General features: G+C 51.4%; 1 protein-coding gene across 1 annotated transcript in view; it reads left to right on the forward strand.

The window, feature by feature from the left end:
- Positions 1–11,621, forward strand: part of HPCAL4 (hippocalcin like 4) — a 12,140-nt gene extending 519 nt beyond the window's left edge. The window contains exons 2-4 of the mRNA XM_040231587.1: positions 5,556–5,725; positions 5,896–6,111; positions 7,429–11,621. Coding sequence (XP_040087521.1) covers positions 5,556–5,725; positions 5,896–6,111; positions 7,429–7,626 — 584 coding nt within the window. The 3' untranslated portion in view covers positions 7,627–11,621. The remainder of the gene's footprint in view (positions 1–5,555; positions 5,726–5,895; positions 6,112–7,428) is intronic.
- Positions 11,622–13,715: the final 2,094 nt, after the last annotated feature.

A 13,715-nucleotide genomic window follows, 5' to 3' on the forward strand; every position in this document is an offset into this window, starting at 1 on the left:
CACACACACACACACACACACACACACACACACACACACACACACACGACACACACACACACACACCTAGCTGATGCTAGAGGAACCCCTCCCCCTCCCCCATGGGCAGTCAGCTCAGCCCCATGGCCACCTCCCACCTCCACTGACAGCCCCTAGCCACACCACGCAGCCCCAGGAGCAGCTCACTGCACTTCACACCACAGTGTCCCTGTCCAGAAAGACAGCCTCCACCTCCACAGAGAGCCCACTCCCACTTCACACAGCCCTTCAGGCCGTCACCACCTCCACCTTTCAAGCTGACAGAGCTCACAGCATACCTGGGGGCCACCCAGTTCCCCTCCTCATGACTCTCTCTCAGCAGGCCCCCCTCCCCATGGTCTCAGTGAGAGACAGAGGCCCATCTTCCACCTCTTTCACCTGGCTTCAAGATAAACACCACCCCTCAGCAGACCACCCAGACCTGTCAGTCACTGCTGCCAAGGTCCCAGCCTCCTCCATTCCCCTCACCCCTCACAGCCAAAGCACCAGGTTTTCTCATTACACCACTCAAATATTGTTCTAATTCGTACCCTCTCTGGCCTTCTTGCACCCAGCTGCTCCCTCTCCCGTCTTCCTTCTGCTCAGTGGGAATCGTGCCAAAGCTCCATGGACTGTATGGCTCCTTCCCTAAGGCAGCCTGAGTCTGGAGGGCAGAAGAACTTGCCTTTGCTGTTTGACCAAGTCAAACTTCCCTCTCTGATCCTTCATGAAATAAGAAACAGAGGGTGGATGGGCAGGACAGGGAGTGGATCTGATGAGATGATCTTGGACAACCTTCCAACACTGACGCACTCTGATTCTATGACTGATTATGAGAAAACAGGACCCTTTTTTTCTTTTCCTAAACCGTTAGGACATTTCAGAAAGGAGGTCTGAGGGGCTTTAGTCCTCACCAAAAAGACATTGCTTCTTACCCAGGCCTGGGTATGGGCCTCCCCCTTCCTACACACTCTCCAGGCTCAGGCTCCTCCTTAGCAATTAAGAGTCCCTTCTTGACCAAGAGCCCACATGGCATGGGCAGCTCCAAGGTGGAGGTAGTCAACAAGCCTACCTTTGGTTTATCATCCCCTGCCACTCACTAATAAGGAGAAGGAGAAGACCTAGCTATTGCCGCCATGGCTGCTGCTTGGAGAAGAGCAAAGGGAGGAGAAGAAAAAAATCTCCTGACCAGGGAGCTATTGTCACCATGGCAACAGTCTCAGCACCAGCTCCTCTGAAGCTTGGTGAGGGTGTGGGATTATTGCCTCCCTCAGTCCCTCCCACCCTCTCTGCCACCTTCCCATTTGGAGCCCACAACTCTGAGTTCTGCCCTCTGAAAGACGCCTCTGAGCCCAGAGGCACAGTGTCTTCATGCATGGGGAAGTGCCAGCTTCTTCAGAGCTGGAGGCAGCCCTCAAGAGGAGTCTGCCTACGTTCAGCCAGGCCACAGCTCCAACAGAACATGCCCCCGCGGGTTCTGGCCTTCTTCCTGCTGATGGACTCCACTTGACCTTGGGTGAACTCTTCCTTTCTTCAGATCTAGGTTCTGTTGTCTCTAAGTGGGTGCAATGGCAGGAGAACACAGATAAATAAAACAGCCTGATGCTGTTCCAAGGAAAAAGAAGGGGGCTCTGCCCCTTGAATATAATCCCCAAAGGGACATTCATTGAACATCTCTGGGTTCCAGAGTATGTCTCTGCAGGGCACTTCTGTCCTGCCAGAGAGGGCAGAATGGGAACCTGTGTGGGCAGCTACAAGAGGGAAAATGGGAGTGAAGGAAGATGACTTTTCTCACTGTCCGAGCTGCTCCCAAGCAGACAGGATTATATTGGGAGAGGATAAGCTCTTTACCATGGAGCAAAATGTCTGGAGAAATGTTTCTGGCCCAGACAAGAGTGTAATGCAAAACTCTTCCCCAAATCAGGCTCCATTCTGGAATTCTAGAGCACCAGGTGAGGGTCCGAGAGCTCTGGAGTCTACACACCTGTCAGGGTCAACTCTGTGGCCTCAGAGGGTCTACTCATGCCCAGAATGCCAAGTCCAGGCTGCTGACTGTCCACTCTCCAGTCTGGGAGAGGCTGATCATAAGGAAGTGGGCTTTAGTCAGCCCTGAAGGCTGATTGTGGCTGCATCAGCCCAGAAGAGAAGGAAGGATTATGAACAACAATTGAAGTAGGTTCTGACTGAAGTATGTAGTTGTGAGGGGAGTAGTGGGAGGTAAGGCTAGACAGTTGACTCGAGACATGAGATTCTGGAGGGTTCTGGAGTTTGAGGGGACCCATGGGTTGGCAACCCTTAGCCTACATTGTACCTCTGGGCAAAACTAGAAAAGACATTCTGTTGAACAGAGGAATCACAAGGACAGCCCTGGTAAGCAGTGCCTCAGCTGGGTTTCAGCCCCTTTGGCTGTGCCCCTGGCCCTGACTATGCAGTGGTGGGGGCGAGGGGGGGCCATGGGGAAAGAATGTGGTGTACATTCCAGGAGCACTTCAAAAGAAGGAACAATAGGCCTTAGTAGCAAGTGGAACCGAGGGAAAAGGAAGAGGGGAAACTAAATGCAACTATGGTTGTATTCCCTCCCTTCCCAGGGAGGGAAGGAAGGGCGATGGAGAGAGAAGAACCATCACAGGTTGAGGGTGAATCTGGCTGTAGATGTGCTGAGTCAGAGGCCCTGGTGGTCCACCCCCAGGGTGGATATTTCCTGGGTATCAGATAGTATGACCTGGAGCCAGCAAAATGGTCCCATCTATGCCAAGAGGCAGATCAGAGCCATAGATTTTCTGTCTGTAGTGGACAAGAGGTGATTCAGAGAGGGCAGTCCAGGCAGGTGGCATGGATTCAGCCTGGGTGTAACTCTGAGCCAGTTTTCTCCTCTCTCTGGGTTCCAGGTTTTCACTAACATAAGGGGATGACCTTAAAAGCTTTGGCCTGCTGACCTAAGAGTGGTAGAAGGAATGAAGAGAGATAAAGCCTCCTTCATAGTCCCTGGTGGGCCAGGAATCAAATGGGGACTGAGAACAGGTATGGCCAGGAGACAGAAAATGGTGGGAAGGCAGCACAGAGTGGGGGCGAGAAAAGGGCCAGAAGGTGAGAGCCACATAGACTCCATCACACACACACACACACACACACACACACACACACACGTGTGTGTGTGTGCCTTCTGGCAGATTTGCAGTCTTATACACTGTCGTGCTCCCACCCACTCCTACTGCTTACGCAGACACTTGGGCACGTCTCACAGGAGACAGAGGGAAAGGCTCTGCTTCCCCCACCAGACAACACTACCTTTGCATTCTCGAACTTTCTTGACTGTACCTGAGTCTTCAGTGTGCTTTGGAGGAGGGGGCAGCTAAGGATGGAGCCTGCCTCCTGCCCATGTGTGTTTCAGTTGTGCTTTTGATTCCGGTCCCAGGACAGCTGTGTGGGACCCCCTGGTTTCAGGTTCCTGAAGACGTCGCGCCTTCCCATCCCTGGCTTCCCCTGGGAGCATATAGGATTCATCATCCTCTGGAGGGGGGAGGCAGGCAAGGATGTTGCTGCCTCCACTGCTCCTTGATCTTCTTCATGGCCCTGTGGAGGGTCTGAGATCCAGAGGTATTCTATAACGCAGGACTCCCCAACCTCTGGGATCTAATGCCTGATGGTCTGAGGTGGAGCTGATGTAATAATGACAGAAATAAAGTGCACAATAGATGCAATGTGCTTGAATCATCCTGAAACATCCCCCACCCTGGTCTGTGGAAAAATTGTCTTCCATGAAATAGGTCCTAGGTGCCAAAAAGGCTGGAGATCGTTGCTTGAAGTCATGAAGCAAGGAGAGAGGGCATGGAACTGACCAAACTCAGACCTGGCTGTCTAGGGTACTCTCAGCAGTGAGGATTAGAAGCCACACAGGCAGGCACTGAGCTGTGGAAGTGGAATTCCTTCTGCCAGCCTGCGGGTGTCCTTTTCCAGAGTGTCTTCATGACAGGCTACCCTGCAGCTGGGATCTGGCACTCTTCCAAAGAGACTCCGGGTGGGTCAAATTCACCTCCCAGGTCATGTCCTGGGGAAGTCAGGCTCTAGCAGGACGTTCCCCCCATGGAGGTCTGACAAGAATGTCAACTCAGCCTTCAAGGCCTGCCAGGGGCCTCACTCCAGCCAGGCTTCCTGGGGAGGGTTTGTACCTCCCTATGCAAGAACTTCCTTAGGCACAAGATACTTGAGGGGCTTACGGTCCCACCGGGGCCTGACTCTTCACCCTCCCCAAACCTGCTTCTCAGAAATACTACCTCTATCCATTCTATCCATTCAGCCCCAGTTCTGAGCATTGGCTGCAGTCCTCTGTCACTCTCAGCCCCACACGCATTCAGTCCCCAGGTCCTGCCGGTGCCTCCTCCTAGCATCTCTCAGTCCATCCACATCCCTCTACCACCCCACCCTGTTGCCATCACCTCCCACCTGAACTCTGCAGTAGAGCTGCCCCTCCTCTCCCGACCCAGGTCATCTCGTACACTGTAGCCAAGGAAAAATCTGAAAAACACGTTCCTTCTTTCTGGGTCCCCAGCACCATATTGTAAACAATCTGTAAGTATTTGTGTAATGAATGTGGCCTTTCCAGCCTTTGCTTTAAAACCACAGGAGCTTCTGTGCCCCACGCCAGACTCCTTGGCGTGGATTTAAGGTGCTTTACAATCAGCCTCTTTGATCCAATTATGAGTTAGTGAAGTCTGGCTCATGTTGACTTTATCCCCATCATCAGCACAGGGCCTGGCACTTGGTCAGCCTCAATAAATGCTCAGGGAATGAATGAACTAATGAAAAGGAGAATACAGTCAGGGTCATCAGGGTTACCAGCTAGGATTTCTGTTTGTACAGAGGAAGAAGGGAGAGAAGCTTCTTGCTCAGGTGGCCTGGAAGGTCTTGAGGAAGGACTTGGGAGACAGCACCAGGGGAACGCATGAGGAACCTGCCAGGTAGGAGAGGAGCTTGTAGCGGTGGATAGGGGCTGAGTGCAGAGAGCTCTCAAGAGCAAGGAGAGGATTACGACTATTCTATGGGTGTAGGGAGCTATGGAAGGGGTAAAGAGGAGAGGAGAGAATGAAGACTGTGATTTGCAAACTGGTCAGTTGAGAAAGAGGAGAGCTGAGCCCTGGAAGGCTAGAGACCCTAGTTGCCAGGGGAGGAAAACTGCTGTGAGGAGAGGGGAGGGGCCTGCTCGGAGAGGAGGCCCTGTAAGCGGGATGTAATAAGGGGAAAGCCCCCACTTTGTGTAGGGGGAAAGAGGGAAGCAGAGGAGAGGCAGGAGCTTCTATGGGAAGGAGTGTGGTGGAATGACAGAACCCGTCTGTAGGAGGTGGGGGTGTCCACCGTGGAGGTGAGAAGAGGACCCCTCCCCCACCCCGCTGTGGGGTCCTGGCTGTGGGAATGTGGAGTTTGTTAGAGGAAGGGGCTGTTGTGGAGAAAGGGAACCCCGTCCTAGAGAGACTTGGCGGAAGGCTGCTGAGGTGACGGCCTTGCCCTGGACCAAACTGAGGGAGCCCCCTGTCCGCCAGGCCCTGCCATGGGGAAGACCAACAGCAAGCTGGCCCCAGAGGTGCTGGAAGACCTGGTTCAAAACACCGAGTTCAGTGAGCAGGAGCTGAAGCAGTGGTACAAGGGCTTCCTGAAGGACTGCCCCAGCGGCATCCTCAACCTGGAGGAGTTCCAGCAGCTCTACATCAAGGTAGGCGGAGCCCAGCACTCCGGGGGCGGGCTGGAAGAGAGGGGCGGGGACAGACACTCCGGGGGCGGGGGGAGGCGGGCCGGACGGGCGGGGGCGGGGCCAGGCAGCCAAGGGGGCGGGCCGCGAGCGCGGACTGTCGCTGCGTCCCAACCCGCGTGTCCCCGCCTCAGTTCTTCCCCTACGGCGATGCCTCCAAGTTCGCGCAGCACGCTTTCCGCACCTTCGACAAGAACGGCGACGGCACCATTGACTTCCGGGAGTTCATTTGCGCCCTTTCGGTCACCTCCCGCGGTAGCTTCGAGCAGAAACTCAATTGGGCCTTTGAAATGTACGACCTGGACGGTGACGGGCGCATCACGCGTCTCGAGATGCTGGAGATCATTGAGGTGGGTTGGGAAGACACGCTTCCTGTCTTCGCTGCGAGGGCTGTTCTCCAGCCACCCTCCCCGCTCAGGCCTCGGGAGCCCACCACTCCCCTCCTCCCTCCTGCTTCCTCCCAGGATCCAGCGGCTAGCCTTGGTTGGATGTTCAGAGTAGGACCGGTCTTGTGCTAAGTACTTTACCCAACAAGTCTAGGCGGTAGGTACTGTTAGAAACCCCATTTTACGGTTGAGGAAATGTATCAGGTGACGGTTCTTGATCCCAAATCTAAGGAGTCTGACTCCAGAGTCCCAAGTTCTTAACTCAGTGTTCTTTCAACAAATGTATATTCTTTCAACAAGAGTCCAAGTTCTTAACTCATATTCTTTCAACAGAGACTGCCACGTGCCAGTCTCTATTTAAAATTTTTGCTTTCATAGGACATTCCTTCTGGCAAGAAAATTTAACAAAACAAAGCCTATGCTATGTCAGGCAGTAAGTATTGCAAAGAAGATAAGCAAAGCAAAATAAGAGGAATAAGGAAAAGTGATTTTGTGTAAGGTGAGATGTGAGGAGTAACCTGGAAAAAGTGAGGGAGCTAACTGCTTAGGTGTCAGTGGAAGGAGTGATCTGTGCATGGGGAAGAATAAATGCAGAGACCCCACTAGACTGTGTTTCCAGTGTTCAAGGAGTGGCCAGGGAGCCCAGGGTGGTGGGAGAGCAGTGAGCAAGGGGAGAGTGGTAGGAAGAGGTCAGATAGGTAATCAGGAGACTGTTTCTTAGCATCATCATTTGGGGTAGAGACTTGACTTTCTTCTAAGTGAGATGCGAAGCCCTTAAGGGCTCTCTCTATTCTCCGTGTGGAGAACAGACTGAGCGGGTGGGAGGTCAGCAAAAGTAGGGAGAGACCAGTTGTGAGGCTTCCACAGCAGTCCGGTCACAGGGGGATGGAGGCGACAGCCACGGAGCAGTGGAAGTAGCAGGCAGCGGCTTGTTATTGGGCCTGTTCAGAATTAGGGCTGACAAGATTTGCTGTAAGATTAGACATGGGTGTGAGAAAAGGAGAGTCAAGAATGGCTTTTGGTCTGAACATCTAGAAGAATGAATTTGCTGTTCACTGAGACAGGGCCTGCTGGGGCAGAAGCAGGTTGGAGGTGAAGAGTTGGGTAGTAGACATGTTTGGTGTGAGATGCTGAGTAAATAGCCAGTCTTAATGACTATACATCACCTTCCAGTATCCTCACACGGCCCCTTGTTCTCCATGCCACCCCCGGGTCCCTTCATTCACCTCCAATCCCCTGTCCCCATTGTGAGTGTTCACACCTCCCTCCTTGCCCCAACAGGCTATTTACAAGATGGTGGGCACTGTGATCATGATGCGCATGAACCAGGATGGGCTCACACCCCAGCAGCGTGTGGACAAGATCTTCAAGAAGATGGATCAAGATAAGGACGACCAGATCACACTGGAGGAGTTCAAGGAGGCGGCCAAGAGTGACCCGTCTATTGTGCTGCTGCTGCAGTGTGACATGCAGAAGTAGAGGCTGGTGAGGGGCAGGGCCCCTGGCCAGGAAGGGCGTGGCCACCTCCCAACCCGGTGACCTCTCTGGCTGGCCCTTCCTTAGGGGGAGGGGGACTCCAGCCTCACTCTCTGGCCCACCCACCCCTCTGCCCAAGCCCTTGCTCTCCTCAGTCAAGGTCCTTAAGGGACCACCTCACCCTGGAATAGAGAAGATCCTCAGGTATTTAATGGCCTAGCCCCAGCCCCAGTCTTGGCCCAGAACCAACATCTGCTGGGCATAGGGGAACTGGTTTTTGCCCCAAGGTACAGGGTGAAGGGAGGGGGGGCTGGGTTCTGCTTTGAAATTCTGTTCTTCTGGGATTGTGCTTTATAGGATGTGGTCCTACAGACCCCAGTTAAAGGGCCAAATTGGGTCTGTCCTTCACTGAGGACCCAGAACCCTTAAGGGTGGTCTGTGCCCTGCCCCTACAAATCTACCTGGCCCCTCCGGCCCCAGCCTTTGGAGTGTTCACTCAGTCCTTTCTTCAACTAACATTTATTGAGCACCTATTCAAGGCCAGGCACCCCTAGGTGCTAAGGCTATGGTAGTTTACAAGACACATTCTGGCCCTCTGGCAGCTCACAGGGTAGTGGTCAGGGTCTCAGACAGGGACATTGAGCTCAGGTGAGGAGAGGGTACAGTAAGGCTGGTTAGTTTGAGAGGAACAGTTAAATCTTTCTGCTCAGCTCCACGCAGAGCTGCAGAAGGATGAAAGGGAAAGTACTTGGAAATCGAGGAACCACATCAGTGGGGATTTTAAGAAAAATTGAAATTGATGTAATACTTATTTTTTGATACCCTTTAAAAGAGCTAAACTCATTTTATTAGTTGAGGATATTAAAACATACTTCATATTACTTGGGTTCTTGTAAAAAGATTAAATGAATATAGAAAGTGCTAATTTTCAGGGGGTAAAAAAGAGGTGAGAAAAAAAGAGAGGAAAATATCACCCAACTTACCAGATGACACATTTTTTTATCAGGCTAAATCCTTAACTGTCACTGTCAGCAGCTTCTGCTGCTTCCTTTTAAATGATCTTTTTTTCAATTCAGTGAGCAACTCTCTACTGTGCACTTAATGCTGATTAGGAGCTGACTTCAGTAACAGAGAACATAAGGCTTGCCAAGAGTGAGACAAGTGTAGTTCCCACATCTGGATTTGGTCTAGCTTAAGGATAGGCTTTGTTCTTTCACTGCTCCAGAAGCAGAAGGAGCTAGAAGAGGACCAGCCGGCCACTGTTTAGGCTGCCAAGGCTGCATTTATGGATTAAATGCCTAAAAATGTGCCGGGCATGCTCCATCTGAAAGGCTTTTTCTAACTCCCAATCCTGAATCTGCCAGGTAATTTGTCATCTTCCAGGTATACTGGCTTTGCTTTTCAGTGTCTGCTTTCCAGTTTGGGATCAGTGAGCTCTACAGCTGCATGCTTTGACTGCCGGAAAATTAATCTTGCTTCTTCATGAAGTCTTTCACTTTACTTTCTCCTGTACTTATAATCAGAAATTAGCTTTGATGTGCAGTGACAGTGGGTTTCCTCTTGAACTGCTGGTGAAAACAGTTTAGTTCACGGGTGCTGTCAACCCAGCGTGGGAGCAGGGAATGGTTGCTGGGTTGGGGATACAAGAGTATACCTTCAGGAAGGGGATGCAGCGTACCTCTAACTTCTGAGTCCTCCCTCTCTGCAGATGGAGACTCTTGGGGAAGCTGACTTTTTTCCTCAAACTCTCCTAGACCTTCCTTCTTGCTGCCCTTGGAGATAGCAAGTCCACTGAGTTGTCACCCTCTTTTCCTCCTTCTGCCTATGACCAGCCACATGGTCAGGCTGGGGAATTCACATCCTTGGGCAGTAACCAGCAAGTTTTTATCCAGTAACGCCTCAAGGGATGTTCCATTACTCTCAGGAGTTGGCCGTTAAGTCTGTTTTATGCTGTCAGTCAGCACCAGAGATACATAGGACTCTGCAGCCGAGCTCAGCTTAGACTTCCAGTGGGACACTTTTTACAAAGTGGGGTTCCTATCCCCCAAATGTTGACTCTAACCTAATTCACAGTCACACAGAACTTCATGCTTTAAATCTTGCCATTGACCCCATCTCATTCTATCCTCACAGCCTAGGGAAATAGGATCTTCATTCCATCTCTCCACGCTGGGAAACTGAGGCACAGAGTGGAGTTTTAGTGGAGCACAGTCAGGAGGTGGCACAGTGCCCAGACTTGAGCCCAGGGCTCTATGAGGGTCTCTTCCCTTCATAGCCTCTTCCCTGCTCATTCCTCTGACTCTGAGTGGTACAGAGGTTGACTGTAAAGAAAGCTAAGTTGGTTTTGATCCTTTAGAAGCTTCCTGCTAAGAAGTGTCTGAAGCTGTGGTCTTCCAAAAAGAAACAGGAGCTTGATTGAAGCCCCTACATTTTCAAACATCTTATTTTCTATTTCTGGGCAGCTCTGCTAACAGGTCAGTGCTGTCTTAGGAGGCATCTGACTCAACCTTGGAAGCATCTTGCAGTGTCTTTACTATCTTGCTCCCTAAGGGAACTGTTTTTTCTCTCTCTCTCTCTCTTTCTTTCTTTCTAACTGGTGGTAAAATCCTACTCATGAAGGCATGTTTAATCACTCCAAGCTTCTGGACACATACCATGGGTGATATTTGCTGTTCAGGTCAAAGGTTCTCAGCCATCTCAGCAGGGTGAACACATAATGTCAGGCTGGGAACTGAGACCCCCCAGCTTGCTCTTGGGAAGAGCCACAGGCAGGCCAGGCTTTGCTCCCACATGCTCCTGGATGCCCTAGGAACTGTGTGCTTGGGGATTCCTGTGGTAGAGCTCCAGCCCTGCCTTGAGAAGAGAGGCAGTCCTCCTATCCCTGCCCCAGCAAAGAAGGACTTGCCACAGAGTTAGCAGAGTATGAAGTATGACTTGCATAGACATGAAAATATATGGACAGTTAAAATGTTGATATATCCAAACTCTCCCTTGAAGTTCTGTATCTTTTTGCAGCAGCTCTGTGAATTGCAAAGTCCTCAATCTGCCTTCTAACTGTATTCTGCCCTCATTCATCCTTTGGGGCTAACTGATGAGCCCCTTATTTCTTCTCTCTAAAAATCGTCACTGGGACTTGGTGGTGATCCAGTGCTTACGAGTCCATGCTCTGACTGCCAAGGGATCCGAGTTCAGTCCCTGGTTGGGGAACTAAAATCCCACAAACCAAGTAACTCAGCCTATATATATATATATATATATATATATATATATATATATATATATATCATTATAAAGGGGAACTTCAGATGTCCACGCTAGTGTTTTGAGTTGTAGTCAAGATTATATGATTTACCTTTAAATCAGAAGTTAAGAAAAAGGAAGCCCATAAGCAAAGGCACTGAAGTGTTTCCTGACAATAGCACAGTCCCTCGAGGAAGAAATTCATCCTACTGCAGAGCAAGAGAGGAGGAGGAGAGGGGAGAGAAAGGAAAGAGAGAGAAGAGGCTGGGCAGGGGAGTAAGCTGACCCTGTAAATACTTTTATACAAAAACTTACTAAAACAACAAGTATTTCCTGAAGATCCACCCTGGGTGAGGCTTTGTGCTGACTTTGGAGATCACTGTGGGGGCAAGAATACATTGCTTACATATTTTATTCATCAGTTTTGAAAAAAACATCATTTGAAGCTGCAATTGAAAAGTCTCAGAAAAATGTGGAAATTTCTTGCCAAACTTTCAGGGTTTTCTTTTACTTTTTCCAGAGGGTGGGAGCAGGACTGGGCTTCCCAGGGCATCTGGCCCCACTTGCTTTGGTGGAGGCCTGGAGAAGTAGCAGGGGGCTGGGTGGCAGAAGGGGGGCCTCCCCACCCGTTCTCCGGCGGGGCCCCCTCTCTCCTGATGTGCTGCTCTTGCGCCTGCAGTAACTGTCCTCACCGTTCAACCCCGTGCTGTGTGGTGTATTTTTTTTTTCACTGACATTGAATAAAAACTGTGACCGTGCTGGGGGCCTCTTCTCTTCCCCCAGTGGAGACAAGGCTGGGGTGAGGAGAAGAGGGGGGAAGAGACCTGAGGGAGCTCACACAATGGGGGACCCTCGGCATCCTCCGTGGCGCAGAGGCCCTTGTTCCAGGTTACAGGGAACAGAGACCCACTCAAGCTAGTTCACAGCAAGGGCTGAGTAGATTACAAGGGACTCTAAAGATGGAAATTCAAAAATGGCTGGGCCTCAAGAGAACAGGTGCCGTCAGTGGGACCTCTGCCCTCTCATCTCTGGGCCTTGAGGGTTCTTATCCCTTTGGCAGTATTCGCGTCTATACTCTTTTCTTTAGTTTCTCTTAAGACCCCCTTGGTTTCCCTGCACAAAGTGGCTGCTTCTTCAACTCTGTATCCAGACTCACCAATGACTGACAGCTCCCTTCTTGTGTCTCTTAATTCAGTTTTCAAGCAAAGGAATCTGATTGGTTCAGCTTAGCTTTTCCTGGGAGCCCTTGGTCCATTCACCAGCGCCAGACCAGATGCTGATTTGGGGGGTGTGGGGGCAGGAGTAGTCTCCCCAAAAGGGAGCTAGTGGCAGCAAGCCTTGGACTCAGTTTCTCCCTCTGTCCAATGGAAGACATGGTAAGAGCCCACCTGAGTTAGTGGGCAGTTGGTGGATAGAGGGCAGTGGGGAGAAAAGCCAAGAGTCAGGATTACAATTAGTCTACCTGGTGCTCTTTGCACACGTTAGGAAAAGGTGCCCCTTTGAATGTAGCAATCCCATAAGCATGCAGCTAGGCCAGTAGATGGCACATTTGAGCTAATGAGAACGATATACCCCTTTCATGCCCCAGTTCACAGCTTGGCAAGGGGCACACAGCCTGGATCTCAGCCCCTGCTTGCCCCCCTGGTCCAGGATGTTGTGTAGCGCAGACACTGTTCCACCATCCACAGGAGCCCGGAGTCCTGAGAACCGCTTACGCTGACCCAGAGGTGGTGGGGTGGTGATGGGAGTTGGTGGCAAAGTGTTTTTCTCAGAACATGCCCCCCTCAACAGCCAGAGAAGCTCTGTTCCCTGCAGGGAGTGGGGGCCAGTGAGGGGGGAACGGTCAGCTGAAGGTGTCTGCTTCCTCTGGAAACGCTCAATTACTTTTACAAAGGTTTTCTCAAGGACGCTTGGAGGGGGCCAGCTCCCTTGACAGGAAGCAATTAGGACAGAGGAGGGAGGCTGACCTGGCCTCAGGGCAACAGAACCTAAGGAGGTGACTCAGAGGCCTGGGAACTGGGGGAGCTGCTGTTTCCAGCTGAAGCCACACCAGAGGGAGGGAGAGCCCTGTTCCTGCCTGGTTTGAGGGCACAGGTCGGTCCACCTCCTGCTTTCACATTTGCCTTCTGCGCCATCTGGCCCTGAAGATCCAGAGTGTACCTCCTAAAGCACGTATCTGACCACGTCAGCTCTCCAAGCCCTGCTTCTTCCTCCAGTATAATAAGCTCCTTCAAAGTCCCCTCCGCCCTGTCACCTGCTGACCTCAGAAGCCAGCTCTGCCCCCTACCACCCCTCCTCCACATGATCACTGTGAATTGCCCTCCATTTCCCTAAGGGATCTCTTAGGCTTCTGTGCTTCTGCGCAAGCCACTGTCCCTCCCTGGCCACCCATGTCCCCATCTCAGTGATCTCCTCTGTGAAGCCCTCCCAGCTTTCAAGCAACTGGCTCCTCGCGTCCACACAGTCCATCATAGTCACCAAACAGCTTCCCTGCGATTCCCTGCCAGCTGAGCTGAACGCACACTTAGGATTCTGTTTTAAAAATTTTTTTAAAGGAAATGAAGGCTCAGAGAATGGATGGTAAGGCTGGGACTTGAACTCATATCTCTTAACTTCAAGGCCACTGTTTATCATGCATTCTCATCCGTGGGGAGTAAATCCAAATCTGAATGTGAAAACGGAGGTAACAGACCTCAAGTTCTGTGCTTCAGAGGAGGGAGAGTCTTTCCTGGCAGGCCAGGAGGTAGAGGAGGGGTAGGGGAGGAGGACAGGTGAAGGATGAAGCTCCTGTTCATCAAGAGAGCAGGAGGTGGTGTCCACCCCTGGTCTTGCTAAAGACCAGTCCACATGGG

Source organism: Oryx dammah, unplaced genomic scaffold (assembly GCF_014754425.2).
Source record: "Oryx dammah isolate SB20612 unplaced genomic scaffold, SCBI_Odam_1.1 HiC_scaffold_28, whole genome shotgun sequence".
In the NCBI taxonomy this organism is placed as follows: Eukaryota; Metazoa; Chordata; class Mammalia; order Artiodactyla; family Bovidae; genus Oryx; species Oryx dammah.